Here is a 25,907-nt window from a genome sequence, read left to right on the forward strand (position 1 = left end):
GCAAATGGAAATTTCGAGGAGGGGGTGCAAATCGAAAGTTTGTCCCCGGGCGCCGGGAAGGGTCGCTACGCCTCTGCTGTTCATGTCGTTTCATTGTTTGCTGAATGAGTGTAATTTAAACCTTTGATTATGTGATCATAAGTCCACATATTTGTTAATTGTGCTTTCGTCTGACCTGTATTTAATCTGTTTTTATCCAGCTCCGTTACAATTTTTGAATCTGTGTTTGGTAAAACTTTTCTTTTATCTCCTGTTGAAAATCCGATTTGAATAAGTCTTCATGGAATAAATTTCCAGTTCATTTTTCCTTGTTGGTAGATGTATATGACAAACGATGTTTCATTTTCTGAAAACAGGAAAAAACGTGTTGCTTGTCATGTTAGACATTGTGTTCCCAGAAAGAAGTGCAACGGAAAAAAAAGCGCAAATAAAAAAGCGCAACGGGAAAAAGAGCACACAGAAAAAAGCGCTAACAGAAAAAAAGCGCACACAGAAAAAAGCGCAAGCGGAAAAAAGCGCAAACAGAAAAAAAGCGCAAACAAATTTGATATAATACTTGTATATGAAATTTCATCAACCTAGCTGTAACGGTACTCAAGTTATCTTGTTTACAGACACACAGACACACATACACACAATACGGACAGAATTGCAAAGCCCAGTTTTTCCGACTCGACTACGCATTTAACGCTGACAACTCAAAATCTCATGTGATTTTTGTGCAAGATTACAATACTTCCTCTATACTCTGTATACGAGAAAGTAAAAATTGTAGGATGATTTTCCCCACTTCATGTCGCAACAGGAGTTAAACAAGGATGTCTCCTCTCACCATTACTATTCCTGCTACTTTTAAATTGGGCCACGAGCAGATTCGAGCAAAGGAATTCCATCGACCATGACACAAAAACTTGAAGACTTAGAATTTCTTATCACATAGCCTTACTATTACACAGGCTCCAAGACACACAAGAGAAAGTTTTGAGCGAGACTGGAAAATGAGTAGAAAACCAAAACATTGACCAAGTAGACAGCTTTATATATCTCGGACGTATGGTCAATGTGTCGGGAGGAACTGACAAAGACGTCAAACGCAGAAAAGGCCTGGTCAGACGGGCGTTTGCTAATCTTAGAACAATCTGGAAATTGTTAAATATCTCTAAACACTAAAATAAGAATATTTAGCTCCAACCATAAACCATTCCTGTTGTATGGATCAGAGACATGGAAACAACAGAGACAACTACAAAAATCATTATTTTTTAAAATAAATAGATACGTAAGGAATATCTTTTTGTAATTGGTAAGACGAGGTAGTGAGCACACAACTATGGTAGATGGGTGAGTAGGTATAAATAGAAAGGCAAATCATTCAAATCATTCAGAGAAATAGCGATGGATTGGGAAAGAACTGGGAAAAAACTGCCAGACAGGCCTTGGAGTGGAACCTCCAGAGCAAACAACGCAGGGGTTGACCCAGGAATACATGGCGGCACAGTTTGATGGAGGAGGCCGAAAGGATAGAAAGGCATTTGGAACAGGTGAAAAGTGTGACAGGAGACTCTGGGGGAATTTAAAGGTTTGACTAAGGATTCTTCACAAGGAACGAAAGGGAAAAATAATAATGACAATAAACATGTTAGAATTCTAAAGTTTAATTATTTAAATAAAAATGTTATTTTTCATGACAAATTTTATCCTTTTACATTTTTTAAATAATAAATGACTATGTATTAATGTAAAATTTAATTGGCCGACATGCAGATAAACTGAAGGGCCCACATAGTCTTTCATACCACATAAAATGAATTTAAAGAATTTAAAAAAAAAATTATTTACCAGCTAAGGTCATGCCTCCGTTTGATTCACTTTTCCAGCCACTAACGAAAACTGCTTGAAAAGTATTGTTCTCCGTTGTCTTAAAAATAGTAATTTGATAAAATCTTTAGTTAAATATAAGTGGTTATGTTTTGATACTTAACCAAACTGATATGTACAACTAAATTAAAAATAGTAATTTGATAAAACGTGTGTTAAATATAAGCGGTTATGTTTTTATACTTCACCAAAATGACATGTAAAACAAAATTTACTTGAGATGTGGTTAAAGGTCTGGCGGACACCCATGTGACAACTAGAACAGAGCTGGCAGTGAAACCCTCCAAGTGATGGAACTTGCTGATGTCTGTCTCTACTCTTGTGGTGATGTTGCTCTGGTGTGGTGGCGGTTTGTTGTCTTCAGATTCACCAAACGCTGCTGCGCCATATTGTTCATAAAGATGATGGTGCACCTCAACTGGATGATAAGAAGATACAACACATTTTATTTTTCTAAAGATTTTTTTTTTGACAACAATTATAACTTTTCATAGATTTTCTAGGCGTTGATATGCATTAATATTTTACATGCTTAGTGTCACAGACTGTATAATTATGTATGTTTATATTATTGTGTTTTACATGAAGTTGCATGAATGAAGAGTACCTGGCTAGCGGAAGGACTGTTTGAGCGATCGTCATGTGTTTTTCCATGTTTTTGGGTGAGATCGCTCATGTACGTAAGGGGAGAGAAAGTAGTGAATAAAAGGGAGAGCAAAAAGGTGAACGGGTGTTGTGTGCTAGAACTTGAACCTGAAGACTGTGGCTGTGAATGTAGGATGTTACTACTGTAACGTTAACCTATCTATCAGCCAAATAGAAGGAGAACGTCCCCGGATTCTTTTTTCGGGGTCATATGTAAATACCTTACGGCCTAGGTGGATGAACCTTAACACAACGACACACTAGGGCTCGAATTTAATGTCTAGGGAAGCTAGTGATACTATTGTAATTAACACTCATCCAATCTACATACGACCTTTTAATCAGCGAACTCAGAAGTGGCAGAACACAAGGTTGAACTAAATAAAATATTTAATGTATAAAATATCAAAACCCAACTTACACAATGTAGGAAAAAACACTATCACAGATTTCTACACTGTCTAAAAAACAGCTACAGGCCACACAACACTGCTGTAGCTTCAAGACTTACTTAGCGACAAGTAATATTAAACTAGAAGACTAAATCAACTTAAGAAAGCAAGGCACACACAGGTCTTAAGTACTCTCACGTTCAAATGGTCAGACTCTATAGCCGGACAATATGGACGGCTGCCTGAATAAGGTAAAACGGCCTGTAGACTGCCTGGTCAAGATAAAACTGCCTCGTGTTGCGAGTGTGCAGTGCAATTAAAGACTTCTGTGACAGGGGAGGTTATCCTCAACTCATGTCGCCATTGGTTGGGATAATCATCTGATCAGAATCATTCAATCAGATTTTAATGGAAAATTTCTATGTCTCAAACACCTTAATAAGTCAGTGGAAAAACCCCAGGTGTTACACCATCATTCCATATAAGGAATTATACAATGTCAAAATAAAAATGACTCGACCTAAGTAGGTCACATCCCCTCCCTTTTTGGAAGTGACAGATAGGTTCCACAAAAACATACATAAGGGACCAATCTGGCAATGAAATAACAAAAATGTTTTACAAATGTAGGCAATCAAAATCATAATACCAGATGAAAATATCCCTGAACATAAAAGGGAAGTAACTCCAACTTTTACAATTGGTGAAAGGGGAGTAACCCTTCAAAAGGTAATTATACATCAAAATCCCTCAAAAAAGGGTATTACAATATTTCCATGTGGATATTAAAAGTGGTAAACCCGCCAGGGTAAGACCTTTATTTCAATGACTAGCTACAATATCAGTTGAGTCATATGAGACATTTTATTATAAAAGATTACATATAATCCAAAAACCACCTTTAATTAAGGTACACCTGAAAATAAACAAAATATTCAACAGGATTGGAATTTTGAAAAAAATTCAAAACTCACACCACTCATTTTCATATGAGTGACACTCAAACAAAACCTGTTTATGGTCCTAATGAACCACAAAGCATGTCACATGATCAATGTGTGTAACAAGATTTTACATCCTTGACAAACAATCAGCCACAACATTATCACTACCCTTAATGTGTGAAATTTCCAGATTAAAATTTTGGAAATATAAGCACCATCTCAATATTCTTTGATTTGTCTGACCTAACTTAGAGGTAAATTTCAGGGGATCATGGTCAGAAAACACTCTGACTGGATTGGTTGAAGAAGAGACATAGACTTCAAAATGTTGTAATGATAAAACCAAAGCTAAAGCTTCTTTTTCAATAGTAGAATAATTCTTTTGGTTCTCATTTAACTTCCTGGAAAAAAAGGCAATGGGATGGTCAATTCCCATATTGTCTTCTTGAAATAGGACTGAGCCAATGGCTAAGTTGCTAGCATCAATGGCAAGTTTAAAGGGCTTGCTAAAATTTGGTGCAGCCATAACAGGAGCATTTGATAGAAATGACTTAATGGTTAAAAAAGCTTCATGACATTTATTGGACCATTCAAACTCAACACCCTTTTTCAATAATGCAGTAAGAGGTTCAGCAATAGCTGAAAAGTTTTGACAGAACCGCCTATAGTAACCAGCCATCCCAAGGAACTTTTTGATCTCTTTATAATTTTTGGGAGGTGGCAACTTTACAATAGCATCTACTTTAGCTTCAATGGGCCGAACTTGGTTCGTTCCCACTTGGTAACCCAAATAGGTAATTGAAGCTTTACAAAACTTGCATAAAAGTGATTTCTGTAAAGCTTTACAGTAGAATTAACTTCCGACAATTTATGGCTTTTCTTCTGTGGACAAATGCATAAGGTGGACATTCAAATTATCTAAAAAGGAAGAATTTACCAATTTTGGGGGTTTCAATTTATCATGTATCACATCATCAGAAACATTAGAACATACAGGTAAATTAATTTTAGCTGTGGATTGAAAATTGTTACAATTATCATAATATTTTTTCAGTGAATTAACATGATACACTGTCTGTTTCTTTCTTCTGTCGGGTGTATTGACAACATAGTTCAAATCACTTAATTTTGAATGCACAGTAAAGGGTCCACAATATCTCAAGGATAACGCATTGTTCAGATTAGGTACTAGCACAAGAACTTTGTCGCCTGGATTGAATGTTCGTTTACAAGAACTCTTATCATACAGTTCTTTCATTCTAACTTGGGCCTTTCTTAAGTTCTTGTGAGCCATTTCGCACACGGCTTTCAGTCGAACGTGAAAATCGTCGAAGTTTTCCACTGGATGATCACTGGTACCTGTCCAACGTTCGTGTATCAGCTTCAGGGGGCCACGGACAGAATGTCCAAACACAAGTTGAAAAGGCGAGTAGCCTAAAGAGTCCTGGACACAGTCCCTCGCGGCGAAAATAATCCAAGGAACAGACTCATCCCATTGGGTGTTACTGTTAGCGAATGTCCTTAGCATGGTTTTGAGGGCTTGGTGGAACCTCTCAAGTACGCCTTGAGACTGGGGGTGGTAGGCTGAGCTGGTGATGTGGGTAACGCCTAGCTTGGCTAGTGCTTCCTGAAAATGGTGACTGGTGAAGTTGCTGCCTTGATCTGTTTGCACAATTCGAGGTAATCCAAAGGTAGTGAAGAACCGGGTCATGGCTCTGACTACAGTCTTTGCCTTAATGTTCCGTAAGGGAATCGCCTCGGGAAAACGGGTACTTGAACACATAAAGGTAAGTAGGTACTCGTTGCCCGCCTTGGTTTTAGGCAAGGGACCTACACAGTCCATGACGATTTTTGAAAAGGGTTCTTCTAATACAGGAATCGGACTCAAAGGGGCCTTAGGAATTGTCTGGTTTGGCTTTCCGGCCAACTGACAGTTCGTGCAACTTCTACAGTAACGCGACACATCTTTTCTCATTTTGGGCCAAAAGAACAGTTCTTTGATCTTCGCCGTCGTTTTAGTGACACCTGGGTGCGCTGACATTGGATGGTCATGTGCCAGCTTAAGTATTTCATGCCGATAAGGTGGAGGGATCCACAGCTGGTTTTTACCCAACCATGGTTCGGCCGGTGAGGCAATCACTGGTATAGCGCGACGAAAGAAGAGGCCGTTCTCGGAGAAATATTCTCCATCGTCAGACGATAGAGATTTTTCGACCGTTGCTTTGAGTTCCGCGTCGACTTGTTGAGCTTTAATGATGTCTTCCTGAGATATCCTCAGGGGTAAGCCCAGACTTGTGTTTTCAGGAAGCATAGACTCCAGTTTGGGAGTCGAATTTCTTGACGATGATGGTAGGTGTGGTTCAGACGTTGTGTCAGCCAATTGTTTGGTCTGGCTTCTTGTCACCGCACATGCAGGATACAGTTCATAATCATTATCTGGAACTGTTGACAAAGGGTCTGAAACCGTACAGGGGCATACTTTGCTTCCCGCAAGGTCATTCCCTAGAAGTAGGTGTACTCCTGGGACAGGAATACTATCTATCACCCCTAAGATGACCTCACCTTCGACGAGATGATGTTTCAGGGCAAACTTGTGTAGAGGGACGACAGTAGATTTTGTCCCCACTCCCTGGATAATGGAAATCCTTCCGGTGTTCGTCTCTGGTGTAATGTCCATTGAACTTTTCAAAAGGAGTGATTGTGACGCTCCTGTGTCTCTTAGGACGGTGATATTCCGCTGAGACAACGGATCACCTGGTTTGCTAATGATGGCTTCGGCGATAAAAGATGAAAAGTCAACTTTTCTCGATCCCTCGAGATCGGTAGACTCGGAAGAAACTGTATGGTGGCGAGAACAGTCAAAATGTGACTGCACATAATGTGTGGAGACTTGACTACCTTCTTGCGGACACTTAGGGTTAGAGTCCTTTTGAATTCTAGAGTTCATAGTTGAACTGGCTGCTTGAGGGGATAGAGCATAGTGCGCAGAAGTACGCACCACCTCTCTGTTATATTGAAGACGTTTGTAGCAGTCCTTGACATAGTGACCAGGCCTTTTGCAGAACTGGCATACTGCTCGACGATTGAGAGTTGATCTTGGTTTCTCTCTGGACTGTGATGCCTTCAAAAGTTGGCCAACAGGAGGATTGCTGCCAAAAAGGGGAAGCACGGGGTTGAGGCGGTTTCCTGACACTGGTGGTTTCTTATGCACCAACATATATGTGTCAGCCGACTCAGCAGCCTTCTGGATGTCAGTTATCTTGTTATCCAGTATGTGTAGTCGTATCTCTTCAGGCAGGGACGATAGGAATTCTTCCCTTAGGATAAGTGACCTGAGTTTCTCAAACTCAGAAACTTCCTCCGAGTGTAGCCACCTTGAAAATATTTTCTCCTTTTCAAAGAGAAATTCCACATATGATTGTGTGGGTAACTTGCGGAGTGTTCGGAATTTTGTCCGATAGGCCTCGGGCGTCAGTGCGTAGGCCTTTAAAATGGCAGTCTTGACCAAACTATAGTTATTTTGAACGTCGTGAGAGAGTGCCTGGTATGTTTTTGCAGCTTTCCCAGTAAGGACAGAGCTCAATAAAGCAGTAATGGAAGTTTCGGGCCATTCACATGTCTTCGCTAAACTCTCAAATGAGTTAAAGAAAACGACCAAATCTGTTTCATCAAATTTAGGAACTAATTTCCCAAATTTGGCAATCACTTGCCCTACCGACAACTTTTTTGGATCTACCTGAGAAGTAACATCACTAACTTGACCAAACTCTGATTCCAACCTCCTCCTATCTAAAGCAATTTTAACTTCCAACTCCTGTTCTTTTAATGCCTTCTCTAAAGCAACTTTCTCCTCGCGGAGTAACACGCCAGCCAACAAACTTTCATCAAATACCCCTTCATTAATGAAATGAACAACAATTTTATCTCTCAACACCTCTGACTTCTGCGTAACAGAATAATCCAATTTCAATTCCTTAACAACACTAACCAAAACTTTTCTACTCAACTTTTCTACATCTTCAACAGTAGGATTAGCCAAAAAAGACTCCATAACACTAACTTGAAAATCACAACAAGCCTAGATTCTTTAAATTAATACACAGCGTTGGGCCGTGTACTTGACCTCTAAATGTAGGACGTGACACGTCTGCTTATTTGACCTAGATACTCTAGCCTGAGCGCGCGTTGTAAGACCACGGCGCTACACTGGATATAAAAACAACTAAATCCAACTAACCTTAGTATTCAACTGATATAAACAACAACTGGAACGACAGATTAAATCTCGGCGAGCTCCCACTTTGTAACGTTAACCTATCTATCAGCCAAATAGAAGGAGAACGTCCCCGGATTCTTTTTTCGGGGTCATATGTAAATACCTTACGGCCTAGGTGGATGAACCTTAACACAACGACACACTAGGGCTCGAATTTAATGTCTAGGGAAGCTAGTGATACTATTGTAATTAACACTCATCCAATCTACATACGACCTTTTAATCAGCGAACTCAGAAGTGGCAGAACACAAGGTTGAACTAAATAAAATATTTAATGTATAAAATATCAAAACCCAACTTACACAATGTAGGAAAAAACACTATCACAGATTTCTACACTGTCTAAAAAACAGCTACAGGCCACACAACACTGCTGTAGCTTCAAGACTTACTTAGCGACAAGTAATATTAAACTAGAAGACTAAATCAACTTAAGAAAGCAAGGCACACACAGGTCTTAAGTACTCTCACGTTCAAATGGTCAGACTCTATAGCCGGACAATATGGACGGCTGCCTGAATAAGGTAAAACGGCCTGTAGACTGCCTGGTCAAGATAAAACTGCCTCGTGTTGCGAGTGTGCAGTGCAATTAAAGACTTCTGTGACAGGGGAGGTTATCCTCAACTCATGTCGCCATTGGTTGGGATAATCATCTGATCAGAATCATTCAATCAGATTTTAATGGAAAATTTCTATGTCTCAAACACCTTAATAAGTCAGTGGAAAAACCCCAGGTGTTACACCATCATTCCATATAAGGAATTATACAATGTCAAAATAAAAATGACTCGACCTAAGTAGGTCACACTACGACACTTTGTTTCTTGACTGTGATTGTACTTATACCAGTTGTGACCATGGATTTACTATGGATCTATTAATTCTCTGTACAAAGTGTAAATAAAGTTATTGTTTCACAACTACTGTTGCTCGTATGAGTATATTGAAGAACCCACAATAACAACAATGAAGTTCAAGTTGTTACATATGGTGTCAGAAGTGGAGGCAATAAAGTGATGTTGCTACATTGTATTACTGTTACTTATGATGTCACAAGTGGTTGAAGAATTGGTGCTACATATGTCAGAAATGGAGATATTACAGTCTGTGGTCTTCCACTGTTTACCAAGTACGTCAAGTTCTTGAAAGTCATCTATCTACACTCAAGTCAGAAGGGTTGCTGTAGTCAAGTCAGACGTTTTGTTCAAGTCAAGTCATCAACGTGATAATTTTTATCACCTTATTTCGATATTGTCTCACCAATGTCGAGTAAATATCGTCTGTGTGTTTTTTCTGTTTGGATTTAGCCGATCAAGTCTTAGTGTTTCTTTTCTACTGTTTGGATTTAGCTGTTCAAGTTTTTTCTATATGGATTAGCTGTTCAAGTTTTTCTACTGTTTGGATTTAGCAGATCAAGTTTATTTTTGTAACTGTTCCTAAACTGTTCCTGAAGCTGTCTTATCTAAAACTGGACAAATTTCTACTCTGAAAAAAGGCTACTAGAACTATTTTGAATTTTTTCAACTTTTTGGAATCAACAAAGTGAACTATTTTTGGACGTATACATGTACTATGAACTTTTCTTGGATTACCAGATGTCTGTAATCAACTAAAACAAGCCAGAAACCAAGAAAGGGTATTGTAAATTAATTAACATTTATCTATTGTCAACTAATGAATTTATATTTTATGTCATAGAAAATATATCAAAATGTCAAATTTTGAAACATATGCAGCACTTGTGAAGGAACTTGACATTCCGAAAGAAGACAGGTTGGCATACAGTCTGTGACACTTAGTTTGATATTAGTTGTGATTTTACTGAAGTGCCTCGGTGTAGCATTTATAAGTTTAGTTTAAAATATTTGACAAGAGTGTTATGAGGTGCGAGTCTGCCCTGGTGTAATTGTGTTGAGTATCCTCAATTGTATTTAAAGACAAGCGCTTATGAGGTAGCAGGCGGTTAGAAAACCTTCGTGCAGGAAGAATTTTACAAGATTAGAGTGAAACGTGTACTGATCAAGGAAATATTTGCACAGAGTTTGTGATGAAAGTGGAGTAGGTAAAAACCTCGCTCTAAACATTAAAACCTACACTATCAGGGTAAATTAAAGTCTAATTTAATAACACAAACTCTTTCAGTACTTTAAAATAAACTTACGAATTGTGAAAATAAAATAGAGCTTGAATAAAGTATATTAAATATTTCAATCTTTTTTTTTATTCACTTTTTTGGATACTGATGCATTAGACTGGCCTCACTCACCTCCATTAGGATCAACGTTTGCCCAAAATGGTGCGATAATCCTCTGCTTTTGTGAAAAAGAATATTCAATGTTCGGATCACCTAGGGTGATATCATTTCCAAATGCAATAAGCCCATTATTTAAAATCTGAAAAAATATGACATACTTATTTTTTTTCTTCTAAAATCGGATAAAATTATACATTTAATAGTGTTTGGGGGTTAGCCTAACAAAGGCTGTACGGGATACGAGTTAATCTACAATAAACCATATTAGATTACATTAGATTCCTTACTAAAGAAACACTAAAGCTAAAACAAAAGATACTTTACTGCAAATAAAGAAAATGAATAATCTATTTTCAAAACTTACATAAGCAGTATTCTCCTGAGAGTTTCCAAAAGAAACTGAAGAGCTGAAGACAACACGTCGGTTGAAATTTACAGCCTTAATAGTATCTCCTGCCTCTTGACCGTGCATGTAATATGGCACTGAAAACAAATACAATTTTACTGAATTAATGTTTTTGTTATTTAGTATTGGATTATACAGTTGAATTTCAATTTTAATCCTAGAAATTATCTTTAAAAATTGTAATGCATAGTCAAAGAAAATATATTGTCGCTTTAAGAAAAGTTCAAAACAGGTAGGACTGCTTTTTGGAACAAATAACATACGTCTAACTTAAAAGAAATAAGTCGGCAGATGGAAGAAATATTTTACAGATTAACGAACAAACCACCACCAGCCCCACATACCGACAAGCAAAGGGAATGTGTCATCAACACTAGACCCATACAAAAATTAGAAGTGCTTACAAGTGCTGTGCAAAAAAATTAAATTAGCAAAGACACCACGACCACGTGCAATTAGTGTAAATGCAGAAATGTTTAATGTTAAATCCACATATTTATAAAAAAACTCATCTGTAAAATATTGCAAGATATCTGGAACAATGAAAAAGAAAGAGGGGTGTGATCTACCCTAAATTTTCTCGTGAATTCTTATATAAAAGTAAGGGGAATGGCACTACCAGTGCAATAGAACAAAAGAAATATTTGATTCATTTTTTTAAATAATTAAATTTTTAAAATTAGAACTGAATCGCGTTAAAACTATTGCGCAAAAAATGAACGCAAAAAGTGTGCGTATACTAGAGCGCAAATGCAGTGGAAAGAGCTTTTTGTGGAGACCCCATTTTTCTTGGTGCAAAAATAAAAAGATAATGAAATATTAAAAGATACAAAAGTATTCAATTTTTATGATGCTATTTTATTATTTTAATTAAGTTTAAGTAATTCAGAAAACTAGTTTCGAACCACCCACGGAAATCCTAACAGTTGATATTTTTTTATTCTTAGTATCGAACTACACATCTTTGTGTAAGGGGCTGGGGAGTTATTTAATTATTTTATTACAAAAAGGTGAATGTCTTTTTGTGTTCCTCTGAGGATTGTTGTGGTTTCTAATTAAGTAGTCCGCTATTCTGGCGCTGATATGATTAGAATTTTAAAATGGTTTATAATTGTTTTGTCTTGTTTATATTTTGATGTTATTTATGCAAACATTGTTTAAGGAGTGTGGCTCCACTTTGCTTTAAGTCCTGAATGTTACTTATTATTGTATTAGGGACTATTTTCTTGTGCGTAGTATTGGTTTTTTTTTTCGTGAATGTTTGTGTGGACAGGGAGGGACATTCTGCTGGAATGTCGAGGCCTGTGTGTTGAAGAGTTTCTGTGTCACATTTATGTGGTGTATGGTAACGTGGGGTTATTTTTATAGTGTTTGATTATGTTTTCCTTTGAATAGTTTGCTTATTTTGTATACAAAGTGACTACGTACTAGATCTATTTAGTCACTTCGACTTTGAGAAGTCTCAATGTTTGTTGTATCCAGACCACGTGGTAGTATGATAGCCTGGGTTTAGTCATGGATTATTGTAGATTTTACTTTCATTTATGAGAGCCTCTTGTTTAGGCTGACAATTGTGTCAACCTAGGCCTTGTGTATAACTTTTTTTTTTACATTTTGAATTGATTTGTCTATTTTTCCTCTTTCTAGGACGGTGGTCCGAAATTGGGTGTTTTGTTTCGTTGAGTTCTGTTTTGTATGTCTTGAGTGTTTTGTTTTGTCTAGATCTAGATCTAGATTCTAGTTTTTTTATGTAAGTTTTGGTTCCATATTTTTGTTAAATAAATTTTATTATATTGTTAAAGTTTGTTTTATTTTTAGTAGTTTTTATTTAGACTAAGGATAAGATTTAACCACCGTGGGTTTCACCACGGTTGCACTGACCCGGACAGTTATATAGAATTAGATAAGCCTAAGGAAGGGTAGAATGATTTCAGGTACCCCCCCCCCCCCCCCACCACATAGCAGGGCTTTTTACTTCATTTTCATAAAGTATGAGCATTTTCTTATTTAAAAACTGATTACTATTAGAATGGTGTGGAAATATGCACCGAATAAAAACGTTAACTATATAGGCGAATCAACCACAGTATTTTACCGACACATATTAATCCTTGTTCGTCAAGTTGTAGATCATCTGGACAGTGGCAAACCTGTTTATCACCCTGAATTCTGCATGTGTGAGAACAATTATTTTGGTGTCCACAGTCTTCGCCTATTACTGTAAAAAAATAAAGCTATTCGCTTTAGAATTTATGTAAACATATACACTGTGTTTTGTAAATTTCATGAAATAATATTGCTAACTTTTTATTATTCGAAGAGATACGAAAACTTTTTGGCACAAAAAGCGTAAACATTTCCACGCCCAAAGCAGTGTCAGACTTATCAGTTATTTTCGATTAGATGTGACAGCTCTTTTACTTAACTGATCTAAACAAAACATTAGACAAAACAGAAGGCAGTTTTTCAGTCTTTAGACTTTATGCTTGTATTGATTACCTTAAACGTTGTATAACTGACGTATATTGTAAAGTTTGAGGGCGTGTGCTCTAAATAAACGTCCCTACCTACACCATAATGACGGCACTCCATTAACATATACATGTCTACGTGTAGTCAAGAATGACATTGTAACGCTGTATTGATAAAACAAAATATTTCAAACAATAACTTATACTTGACGACCAAGTTTTCGGTTCGGGAACGGTCTATCCCAACACTGCACAACACAAACCAATATCCCATTATGCTAACCCCACCCTTTATAGTCTTTTAACCTCAAATGAATCTCTATTCTTAGATCCGAACTCCAGCCCAATCCCTTGGAGACATTCATTTATGACGTCCAAGTGAGATAAGGTATAAGGTTGGCTTAGTGGTAAATTTCACACACCAAATATAACATTCGCATACTGCTACCAAAAGAATATATGTATATATATATATATATATATATATATATATATATATATATATATATATATATATATATATATATATATATATATATATATATATATATATATCAGCAAAATATATAAATCAGCAAAACATCTTATTAGTTTAATTATTAAGAACTTATGCAGATAAGAAAAGCCAAATTTAAAACCCATTGCCCAACAAACAAGATTATAAGAGGATATGAAATTGTACATAAATTTTTAATGAAGATGGTGAAATAGGAAAACGTCATTAATATCAGCTACCACAGAAATTTACGTAACCTCAACAAATATATATTTAACAGCTATTTATCGTGGGTTTTTTTTAGCCTCATATGTTAATATTCACTGTCTTAGTTTTTGTTAGCAATTAATCGAAAGCATGAAATGGAAAATAACTTTAATGAACCCAGCAATAAATAAATAAATATATATATATATATATATATATATATATATATATATATATATTAAATACTTCAAACGTTCTATAAAAAATATAGGAAGAAATTATTTTAAAAGAATACAAACCTTTTATAGTAATACTTTTAAACTAAAATGTGTCATTTGTTATTGCACGGAAAGACACCACGTTTTAATAATAACTATGAAACCTATAAAAATCACCATACATGTTAGCTTTTTATTAAAGTGCCCTTTCATGTGAAAATAAGCTTGTCATTCTAATAAATTTAAAAATGAAAATAAAATAAAAATTATGTCGTCGCTGATTTAACTCTATTTTTATTTATATCAACATGGTTTCAATTTTTAAAACTGTTTTTTTTTCTTTCAATCATTTATAAAATTCCATAAATTACGTAAATTAATAGAGTCCAAATATAGTTGAAAATTACAACTGAATTTATTATATTATTGTGAACTAATTGGTAGATTCTAGCTTAATGTAATTCATTTTAACTTTGAAAATTAGTCTTGTATGTTTATCTTTAAATGTAAGTATGTGTAATTGGTTCTAAAAATCTTTCTGTAAATATTTCCTACCTTCACATTCTTCTGTGGTCTGGTTTTTTCTGTATCCCTTCACACATGTACAATTATAACTGCCTTGATTATTCTCACAAGTGGATTTAGGTGGACACAGGTGATTGTTGGTGCCCAGACACTCGTCAACGTCCTCCTTACAAGTTTCACCCTTCCAGCCTGGCTTACAGATACAGTTGCCGTAAAGGTTGTCACAGTACTCAGTGTTGTTTTTCGAGCAGTTGCACGAGTTCGCACAGCTCTCCCCAAACATGAAATTTCTGCAGACTGTATACAATGGTTTCTATGTATGCCAATTTAAACACGGTAAAAGCGTATCAAGGTTGAATTTCGTTAAATAAGATTAAATGTTGGATAGATACTTCAAGAAAGTAACAAAAATACCAAACAATAACGTATTCGTCTTTCATATCTGGTGACAATAAAACAAAAAATGTTATGCCTGAAGGAAAATGCAGTGAAGCTACTAGACCTAAATTTGAGTCAAGTGAAAAGTTCTAAAACTTTTTTGAAATAAAATGTAAATTATCGGTTATAAAAAAAAAAAAAACAACTGTAGAATACAAAGAACCAATACATTCTTTACATTTAAAGACAAGTTGTTAAACTTTCTGAGTTACTGAAACATGCGAAAGCAAAAGGGAGAAAAGCATAGCATTAGCATGTATCGACATAATATGTACGCTGATAAACCACATAGGTACTTATATTTTATACTGTTATAAATTTAAAAAGACGTTTATGTGAACGTGTACGTAAAAGTATTCGCGTACTAATACGTGTAAATACACGCGCACGTATACGAACACTTACATTACACATACAAGTACATTGTAAGTACACATACGATTTTTTTAAATATTGTTTTTGTGCAAATAACTGCTTACAGGTTGACATGTAGATTCCATTAAATCCTATTTCATTTGAATAGCGGTAAGAACCAGTGGAAAGCGAAATGAACATGCTGTTGCTTGTTGATCTGATAAGCGTTGGTGACTGTACATAGCAGTATGTTCCTAATAACGGTGACGAACTGTCTGTACCATCATAAAAGGTGAGGCGGTCGTCATTACATAAAGTTGAAGGACCTAAATCTATTCGAGGGAACCTGTAAAACGACGAACTATTAATTTTGTAATGGTATTTTAAAATACGTTGACAGCTGTTACGTGTGTTATTTTTTGTTATTAGTTTTATAAATTATATGTGTATAACAGTGCTTGGATATTATTACTTTATAAATTCCTGTACTACTTCCAATCAACGGAATTTTTTTTTTTAAATTTGACAGAAGGCAGAGAATTAGATCTTTTACTTATATGTGAAATTTCGCTTATCTAACTGAAACAGTACTAGGCTACTAGTTTTGGCTTTTGAAATATCAATAGAATAAGTTCCACTTCCGTTTGCTGGAAATCGCTGAAAAGTTGAAACAGTACTACAATGTTGATATAATATTTATTTATGAAATTTCATTAAACTAGCTGTAACGATATTTAATGTATCGTGTTCACAGAAATACACATACATATAGGCCTACATACACACAGACATATGGACGAAATTGCAAAACTATGCTTTACCGACTCAGGGAGGTGTAAAATCTCGATTTCGATTTTTTTTGCACTTTTACAAAACATCATCTATACTTCGTGTACGAGAAAGTAAAAATGCTACTTAAATGGTCTGTATTGCATTCATCAGTATTTTTTTCTAAGATTCAAAATTTTGTTTTATTATTATAGTAAGTATTAAGTGTCCTTTTTCATGTGCTGAGAAACTCGCCTTGCAGTGATCACTCTCCCGACAGCAGTAGAAATATTCCAACTGCAAAATGTATTGTCATAATAGTGAGATGGGTAGTTTGGGCTCTTAATTATGCCTGTCACATTTGACAGTTTGTAACTGCAATCTTTTGGTATAATGACAGTTTCTGAAATTAATCGTTACGTATATATAAAGGAAAAACAAAAATCACAAAGTAAAGCATTCGTTTAAATAGATATTTCGTTATAAATTAAGCTATGTATTGTAATGAAATAGTAAAAATCAATTGCAAAAGTTAATTTGATATAATATTTTATTTATATTATAAAGGAAGTCTTTGCAGTTCTAATAACCTTGCGAGTAATAACTTTGCGAATACTCCACCAATGTTTACATGACAGGAAATTACTCAGACTGTTAAAGCTTAGGCCCTAAGCACTTCACATAACAACCTTTCACCAATTAATTAATCATTCAGATTCTCAAAAGTTGTTTGAAAACCTATATATATATATATATATATATATATATATATATATATATATATATATATATATATATATATATATATATATATATATATATATAATTATATAACGCAATGTATGTGTGAGTGTATGTTTGTGGTTTATGCATTACTACACCTTTCATCCGATCCGCATGAAACTTTGCGAAGCTGTTGAGAATAATCCTGGAAATTTATGTGCAAAAAAATGTATTCAAATTCGCAGGGGTGGCGTCCCAGCTTGGCGAGTTTCGATTATTTTCTATATACGTTATATAAAACATAAAAGTAACTCGATTGCGGTTTGTCACCGTTCAACTAATCGCCATAAAACTGTGAGTTGATTAGAACACTTAAGGAGACTTTTCTGAAAAAACCATCTTTTTCAATTTTGCAAGGGCGGCACCCCAGGAGGGTGAAATTTTTCTCTATATACGGTATATACAAAATAAAAGTAGGAAGCGGTTTGACACTGTTTATTCGAGTGCTATGAAACTTTGGGGAGTTGATGAGAATACTCCCGAGAAGGTTCATGCGGGTTTATATTCAATTTCGCATCGGCGGCTACCGGAATGGTTCGATTTTGTGCCTCAGGCTATCCCTATATATTTACATAATATACTTCCATTACTCTCGTAGCCTTGACTTCGATCACAAGAGCAGTTATAGTCGCCTAGTGTATTTATGCATGTTGAGTGGCTTGGAAAATTCTGTGTAAATTAAAATTAACGTTTAAAAACGTACCGTACCTATAGGTTTACATAATTTACTTCCATTATTCTCGTAACCATGATTTCTATCACACGTACAGTTGTAGTCACCAGGCGTGTTTGTACATGACGAGTAATATGGACAAGTGTACAGATCTTGCTGACATTCATCGATATCCTCAGAGCAGTCTGGAAACGTCCAGCCTGATTTACACTTACACTGACCAGTTCTGGGGTCACATGACGCTGTGTTGTTGACCACACATGAGCAGGATTGGTTACAGTCAGGTCCAAACTTGCCTTGTTGACACACTGAATAATACATACAAGGTGTTTAGTTATCTGTTTTAATAAGTGTGTCTTTAGTTCTTTGTTTCTTAAGTTCTTTTGCAGATTATGTACTCCCTGAGTAATTTTCTTTTTCTTTACATGTGTTTTCTTTTTAACTTTAGGTATAGAAAACTGGTTAGATTATCTCTCTCTATATAAAGCAAAGTATGTGTATGTCTGTTTGTTAGTTTGTTTTTCATGCATTATTTCACCAATCGCCATGAAACTTTGGGAAGTTGTTGAGAATAATCCTGGGGAAGTTTTCTGCAAGGAAAAAAAAATTTCAAACTCGACACCGCTCATCCGAGTGCCATAAAATTTTGGGAAGTAAATGAGAATATTCCCGATAAGATTTCTGCGGAGACAAATGTTCAATTTTGCACGGGCGGCGCCCGGCAAGGTGCTATTCGACGCCAGGGCAATCGCGTGATCGATATGGCGCCTACTTTCATTTCAAACTGTGCGATAGACTATGAATGCAATGACGCATTATATTCGTTCACTAAACTTAACCAGGCGCGTCTTCCAAGGCTACGATAGTGTATGATGTGCCCCAGGCTATCCTTGGACTTTCTTCTAACCCCGCTGCAACAAGCAGGGACAGGAAGCTAGTGTAAAATAAAACTTTAAAACCATCAATAAGTTTACCGAGAGCTTTAAGTGAAACTTGTGACAAAAATTTCAAAATAAGTTATGTATTATAATGAAGCTAAATATTACCTAGGCATTGATCACCGTGTAGCTTCGTGCCTATTGGACAGTAGCATCGTTCTTCAGCTGTGTGACCTACTTTTGAAACTCTCACACAGATATTAGAACATTTTTTTACAGTACAAATTGCAGTTCCTGAAGTTAAAACTAGAAAAAAAAATTTCCTTCACGTATTTTTATTTTTATTTAAAATGATCATATATATATATATATATATATATATATATATATATATATATATGTACTAAGTTTATTAGTGTAAAGTAATGCATAGTTTTAAAAATATTTTAATTGGCCGACACGGCTTCCACATAGTTGAAACCTCAACCAAGAAAATCAGATGTAATAATTATTTCAAATTTTCAATATACATATTTTTATAATAATATAATTATTTTCTCATTTAAATTTTCTATCGCTTATTTTTTTTTATTTATTTATTTTTGCGATTTTCTTGGTGTTGGTTTTGATTAAGAACGATAGGTTAATAGATGACAAATAACACACATCCCTGGCGACTGATGTTATTTAACTCACATCCACACAGCACGCAAACAAGATAACAACAGTAACGCTATTGCAATAATGTAACATCGGGTGAATGATGTGGTTGGTTGAATGTACATTTTGAAATACCAAAATGTTAATTAATGTATTTGTTTAAAACAAATAATTATTTACAAAACATTAAAAAGAAAAAATAAGTTTTAATTTAAAAATATCGTTTATACAAGTTCTTCGAAATCCGTTGAAGGTTGACTTGCGGAGTGGATAAACCTCGAATTAGCTTGAAACAAAAATATTTTAGTGTATATTATGACTACTAAAACGTTTTTAAAAGTTAAATTTAAATAGTGTTCTGTAATTATTTAAAAATTATAATCTTACTACACGATTCATTAGCTGCTTGCTGCAATCCTTCCTTACACAGACAGCTGAATGTACCGTTGTTGTGGTAAATACAGTCAGAGTAATCTGGACAGGCTAGTGAATTGTCTTGACATTCGTTTTTGTACTGGGAGCAGTCGGGTGACGTCCATCTTGACTTACACACACACTGACCATTGGTACTGTTACAATATTCTGTGTTGCTCTGGTTACAGTTGCACGGTACAGAACAGTTGGTGTCATACATGAAAGGTGGGCAAACTGTGTGAAGACAGTGTTTAAAATAGTAATATTTTTTGTCACTTTAGATCTCTTAAATTGGTAAAAAAATTCAAAAAGCTTATTTTGTCTATAAATACATTTTTAATATTGAAATGTTCTATCTAAACTTAAAGGAATACAATTTAATTTATCACAAGATAATGTAGACCTATTTATTTCTCTTAATTTTTTTTATAGACAGTCTTTTTTTGTACGAAGTGGCCATTATTCGATACAATATCTATCATAGCTCACCTAAAGTATTATAAGATGCAGTAAAATATTGATTAACATATCCATATTGACTGGTAAAGTGTGCAATATGCATTTGATTTGTTCTTGTTCGAACATTGCCGGGAGTCCTACCACGGTACATCATACCATCATAGACAGCCAGTAAAGTTCCTTTAGAGTCTCCACCATCGTAAATCTCGAGATATCCGAATTTTCTTTGGTAGCCATTGTACATGATAAAGCTTTGAAATCTGAAAGTATTTTAGTTACCAAATAAAATAAGTTTATAAATAATTTTAAATTTTGTAAGCAGCAAAAAAAATGTATCTATGTTTTCTTACTTTAATTCTATGACATAGCCACGTGTAGCAAGAATAGTCCAGGTGCAAATGGGTGTGGTTACTCTTGTTGTTATGTAGTGATATCTATCATATGTGTAAGTGTCAATGATGCCGGAAGAGTTGGTAAGAACACGACCACATTCTTGGAAAAGATAATGTTGCTAAATGAATCTTAATTTTAAAGTCTTTGTTATCGATTAGTTAAATATCTTATTTTAAAAATAATAATAACAAAGCTGTAGACGTTTACAAAAAATATTAGTTTAAGCTAAAAATTTTGGAGTACATAAAAAACAGAGTGTAGAAAAGTTTAGTTTGGCCGGTAGGCCTATTTGATGAGCGAATTGCAAGCAACGAAATGTTGCAGAATCCGTATTGAAATAAATCAGTATATACCTCTGCATGTGTTTTCACTTCTACTTTCGAATCCCTGTAGACACCAGCACTTAAAAGATCCATAAGAGTTTTCACACACGGAACTGGTAGTATTACATGGGCTGTGTGTTAGGGAGCATTCGTTAAAGTCTTGATCACAGTTGGTGGACGTCCAGTTTAAGTAACATGTACACAACCCGTTTGTTTTGTTGAAATACTGTGTGTTGTATGTGTTACAGGTGGCGGGATAGCAACAATCCTTGCCGTAATGCCAATTGCTACATTCTAGACAAAATAACATAAATATAAAATAGATGAGTTAAAATATATAGAACTACATATTCCGATATTCATTAGTCATTTCTTTAAGTTTTGGGTTGTTTGTGATATACTTATTAATCATAAAATTATAATTATTATTTGTTCGAATGGCACAATGCAAACATAATATTATAGTTTAAATGTCCACATCCGTTGTCATTGAGACTAGTAGTTGTAATGGTCTAAACTCTAAATGTATATCTTTCATTTTGTGAACATGTAAGTTAATGGGATACTGTCTAAATAAATCTAAAACGGTTAGGGGTGTAGTATAAAGTCAGTGTTTAGAGATATTATATAATAATAATATAATATAAAATGAATATAAAAATACAAAATATTTCGAATAGTATGAATATAAATTGTAAAATAATACATTACCAACACATGACATGTTGTCTTTAGAACTCAGCTCCATTCCAATCGGACAATAACAATGTTCTTTGTGCGGGTTCTCAGTCGCCCCACATAAGTGAGAACATTGTCGATTTTGTGGGCTGCAGGAGTCTGATGGGTGATACAATATTGTAGCAATGTTAACTTTAAGAGTTTATTCAATCATAAAAAGTATTTATTACAAAATTGTATGTAAGTAACAACATTAGAATGATACATACCAAAATATGTTTAGGAAGTGACTTTTATAACAAGAAAATGGCTATTTAAAAAACATGAAAGTGTATTTTATTGAAATGCAAAAAAATATGGCACAACAGCTCTTAGGGCCCCGCTCCAAATAGATACACATTGGTCTATTTTTATTACAATTTAGATACGTGTTATTTTACACAAAGCTTACATTGTATTGTTTCAAATTTATTTAAATTGCACAACTGTGACATTCCCGCCTATTATAAATCGTCAAAGAAAATTAACTAAACATTGATCGACGATCCCTAATTTTTTTTTTCAAAACCATTTTTGCTGCAATATTGTAATTGTTTCAACTTGCCCGACTTTCTTTTTTATCAATTTGAAAACAAATAAACTGTTTTAGGGAATGATAGTAACAGTTGCCCAACTGCTTACATAGATATAAAAAAAACACGACTATGTTAATTTTTTATTAAAACACCCATACAAATACCTGCACATTTTCCATTTATGTTCTTTAATCCTGGTCTACAGTCACACGTGTAGCTACCGTTTAAGTTTCTGCATTCTGTGTACTCATCTTCACACGTATGTGGGTTTGAGCATTCATTGACATCAGTCGAGCAATCATATGAAGTCCATCCATGTTTACAGATACATGTACCATCGAAGTTGTTGCAGTAAAGTGTGTTCTCTTGTATGCAGTTGCATGAAGTGCTGCACTCGGGAATGCCGTATGTAAACTTCTTGCACTCTGGAAAAATGAGTTTAATTTTATGTATTTAAACATAATATGAAAACCTCTGCATTTCTTGAATAAAAAATATATTCACATTATTCAATAACAAAACAGGAAGGCAGGCAGGCAGTATTTTACATGTTTTATTTACAATAGACACCAGCGAGTTGACGAGATTTCTTCCGTAATGTTGTTGACATTGAATAAAAATGTGCTTTTTTAGATTTAGGACCATAAAACTAATAAAAGATAAAATTTTAGTAAAAACTTAAGCCTAAAATTAATATTTTTAGAATCAATGCTATACAAGTTGCAGATCCAGAGAACTTGAAAATAATTTGTTGAGTTTAAGGCTACGTTTCTATTTATTTTCATCAAGCCTAAGTTATAACCCGATGTTTCACTTTCGTAAGACAAACATTGATTGGCTGTAAAGGAACTCCGTGATCGATTTCTGACAGCCCCACTTTATAGTTATTTTGTTTACAAAACTTTGCAGATCAAGTTTTTAAATAACTATGCAAATTTAAACACCATGACCTATTTTTTCTATTTTTAGCTTACAATGTATACAATAAAATATATGGCGGCCATTGTTTATGTCGCCATTACACGTGAAAACCAAATTGTTTTTGCTTTTTTTTTTAATTTTTATTTATTAACCGAAAATATTAAAAACATCAAATACATCCAATCTTTAGTAAAGTCCGAAAAAAAAACAGACAGACAGGATTTTATAACCATATTAATTGTAACTACGCCGTGCAAGATTTTTAAATGAATTTATACACCTCTCAAATAACTTTGAGAATTTTCTCGCTGGCGTCCATAGAGTTACATGACTAAAAACCATTGCGCGCCTACTGAACGTGATGTCGCAGCCATTGAACGTGATGGCGCAGCTATTGAACGTGATGACGCGTGTGGTGTGGTTGGATAAAAATGCCTACTAATTCGGTCCAAATTTTAATTAATTAAAAAACAAGTTAATTAAAAAAAGTCTAGTGACATTTATGCGCAATTTCCTTATGTTATCTAAAAATAGCTCTGACGTATAATGCTGGGGTGCGTTCAAGCTAGAAGAACGATCGGTTTGTAGGTGTTTATGTAATTTTAAAATTTGTGACCGAACGAGAGGATATTTTTGAAAACTTTCTTCGGCAATATTGTTCTAAATTATGGCAGAAATCGATTGGTACATGTTTCAAGTCGCTAAGTGGTCTGGTTGCCGAGATATGGGCCAAAAACTGAATTTTTTCGAGGTTTTTTTGGCTTTTCCGGGAAATACATGAAAGAAACCCGGATTTTTTATAGCCTATGTTCATCCTCGTAACTTGCTTAACATAATTGCTTTTGGAAATAGTCCTCGGTATTGCTTCGTTGAGGAGGAGATACGACTTAAAGCCCGGACACACATTCATCCATCCATCCATTCATCCATCCATTCCCAGAAATGACGAGTTAATAAACGCAATTCTCCAGAATGGAAATTGCGCTAAAAATGAGTTAAAACTAGATATTTAATCATTTAAGGCAAAGACACTGAATTAGTTTAGGCAATTTATAAAGTATTTTGTTGTTTGCTTTTCATATTGGTTTCTTCTGAGATTGCAGCAATGCGCGACAAGTAATCCTGTTGCTAAATACTTTTCAACATATCTTATTATGTCATCGCAATTCGTTGTATTTATTTTAATACAATGCCTATAGACTTTAGGCCTACTCACCATGGGCCCAGTACGATGCCCCAAAACCTGAAGCTGCGACCGAATAATCTGAATAGAAGTAGATAAACATCTCCGGTCCTGTAGATCTAATGATAGTATCAGTCAGCTTTGTATTGTCCCAGAAACCTGTGTACCTCGTGATTCCAATGATGGGAGACTGGGCGCTTGGGCCGTCATGGAAAACCACATAATCTGAGAAGTCTAGGTTAAACGTCTTCATCCTGTAGAGGCGAGAGTACTTTGATGTACGGCTTGTTTGAAGTTTTAAGACGCAATGAAGTTATTGTGAATGCAAAGGCGCAGCGAGGGGGGGGGGGCGGTACATATGTCCCCGGGCGCCGACTCTAGGGGGCTTCAAAATGGGTTGGAAAAACAAATTAAAATATCATTTTAGCAGCAATTTTGCATCATAAATATAAAAAATATATGGGGGGGGGGGGGTGCAAATTGAAAGTTTGAGGGGGGTGCAAATTGAAAATTGAAAGGTTTTCCCCCGGGGGGGGGGTGCAAATTGAAAGTTTGTCCACGGGCGCCGGGAAGGGTCGCTACGCCTCTGCGTGAATGTAAAGCTAAATTTAAAATTATTATAAATCCATAATAATATTTCTCCTTCTTTATAATAATATTTTTTATAAAGACACACCTAATAACTATATTTTTTTTTTAATTCCTCACCTATTGATTATTATAAACGTTTTTGGTGTAGTTACATTTATTATTAGTACTAACCTTTCTAAAACTGCTTTAAAGAAAAAGTCAATTAATTGTGTATGACATAAATATTTGATGTTTCATATGGAACACAAATGAAATTACAAAAAAACTAACTTTAGTGAGATGATTTGACCGGTGGCCACACTAATCTTCCAGCTACAATGTACATTGTTTGGGTAGGTGTTCGGGTAGTTTGGTGTTAGGATGGTGCCGGCTTGTTCAGTCGGGTTATAGTCACATCCTGGAAAAAACATTAGCACATTCTTCAGTACTCACACTTCATTATGTAATTTTGTAACGTGTTGTTCTCTAAAATGCTCATGTAAAATGTGTGTCTTGTCCCATGCTTGCTAAGAACTACTTACACACTAATAATTGAGTATAATAAACATACTTATTTAGTAATTAATTTTGTTTTCCATTGTTGTACTGTGAAAATTGTTCGAAATATATGTCATAAGCAACACAAATATTTTTTTTAATTATGTACGATGTTATTAAAATAAATATCGATTTTTGTTGGATGGTTGCATGTATTAGAAATGAGATATAGTAGATATAGTATAGTTCACCTGTTTCTGTGACCCTAGTATATAAAGGAATAGTGTGGCTAGTTGTATGCTGAGCCGCCTTTACAACGAGAGCTGCTGTGTGGACACAGAGTCCCAGTGACAAGAGCGGGTTGCGAACTTGAGACACTGGGTTAACAGTCGTGCGCTCTACCCCCCAGCCACTCCGTCTTATAATTAGATTAAAAATTTACCTGAGACGGGATTGGATGAGTTAGCTTGGTTCAGCAGCAAGGTAATCCACCATGTACACAGCAAGTAAAGTCCTTTTGTTGGCATCGTGTGTCACCAGAATATCGCTGTGTCACCAGAATGTCAGTGTGTCACCTGAATGTCAGTGTGTCACCTGAATGTCAGTGTGTCACTAGATTTGCTAGC

The 25,907-nt window shown here is 35.1% G+C and overlaps 2 protein-coding genes across 2 annotated transcripts; both read right to left on the reverse strand.

The window, feature by feature from the left end:
- Window positions 1-181: 181 nt before the first annotated feature.
- Window positions 182-10,866, reverse strand: LOC131937079 (alpha-tectorin-like). The gene is made up of 5 exons (XM_059294276.1): window positions 10,755-10,866; window positions 10,403-10,529; window positions 2,094-2,296; window positions 1,840-1,918; window positions 182-346 (listed from the first exon to the last, which is right to left on the reverse strand). Exons 1-5 carry the CDS (start codon window positions 10,860-10,862, stop codon window positions 279-281), a joined length of 585 nt encoding a protein of 194 aa, XP_059150259.1. The 5' UTR covers window positions 10,863-10,866; the 3' UTR covers window positions 182-278.
- Window positions 10,867-14,714: 3,848 nt separating this feature from the next.
- LOC131937112 (multiple epidermal growth factor-like domains protein 10) lies at window positions 14,715-25,808 on the reverse strand. Its single transcript, XM_059294306.1, has 11 exons — window positions 25,724-25,808; window positions 25,075-25,201; window positions 24,247-24,467; window positions 22,274-22,534; window positions 21,568-21,693; window positions 20,491-20,632; window positions 20,282-20,400; window positions 19,829-19,915; window positions 18,569-18,721; window positions 17,786-18,037; window positions 14,715-15,010 (listed from the first exon to the last, which is right to left on the reverse strand). Exons 1-11 carry the CDS (start codon window positions 25,806-25,808, stop codon window positions 14,715-14,717), a joined length of 1,869 nt encoding a protein of 622 aa, XP_059150289.1.
- Window positions 25,809-25,907: the final 99 nt, after the last annotated feature.

The sequence above is a fragment of the Physella acuta genome, unplaced genomic scaffold (genome assembly GCF_028476545.2).
Source record: "Physella acuta isolate Inbredline_101_S28 unplaced genomic scaffold, ASM2847654v3 ptg000200l, whole genome shotgun sequence".
NCBI lineage: Eukaryota > Metazoa > Mollusca > Gastropoda > Physidae > Physella > Physella acuta.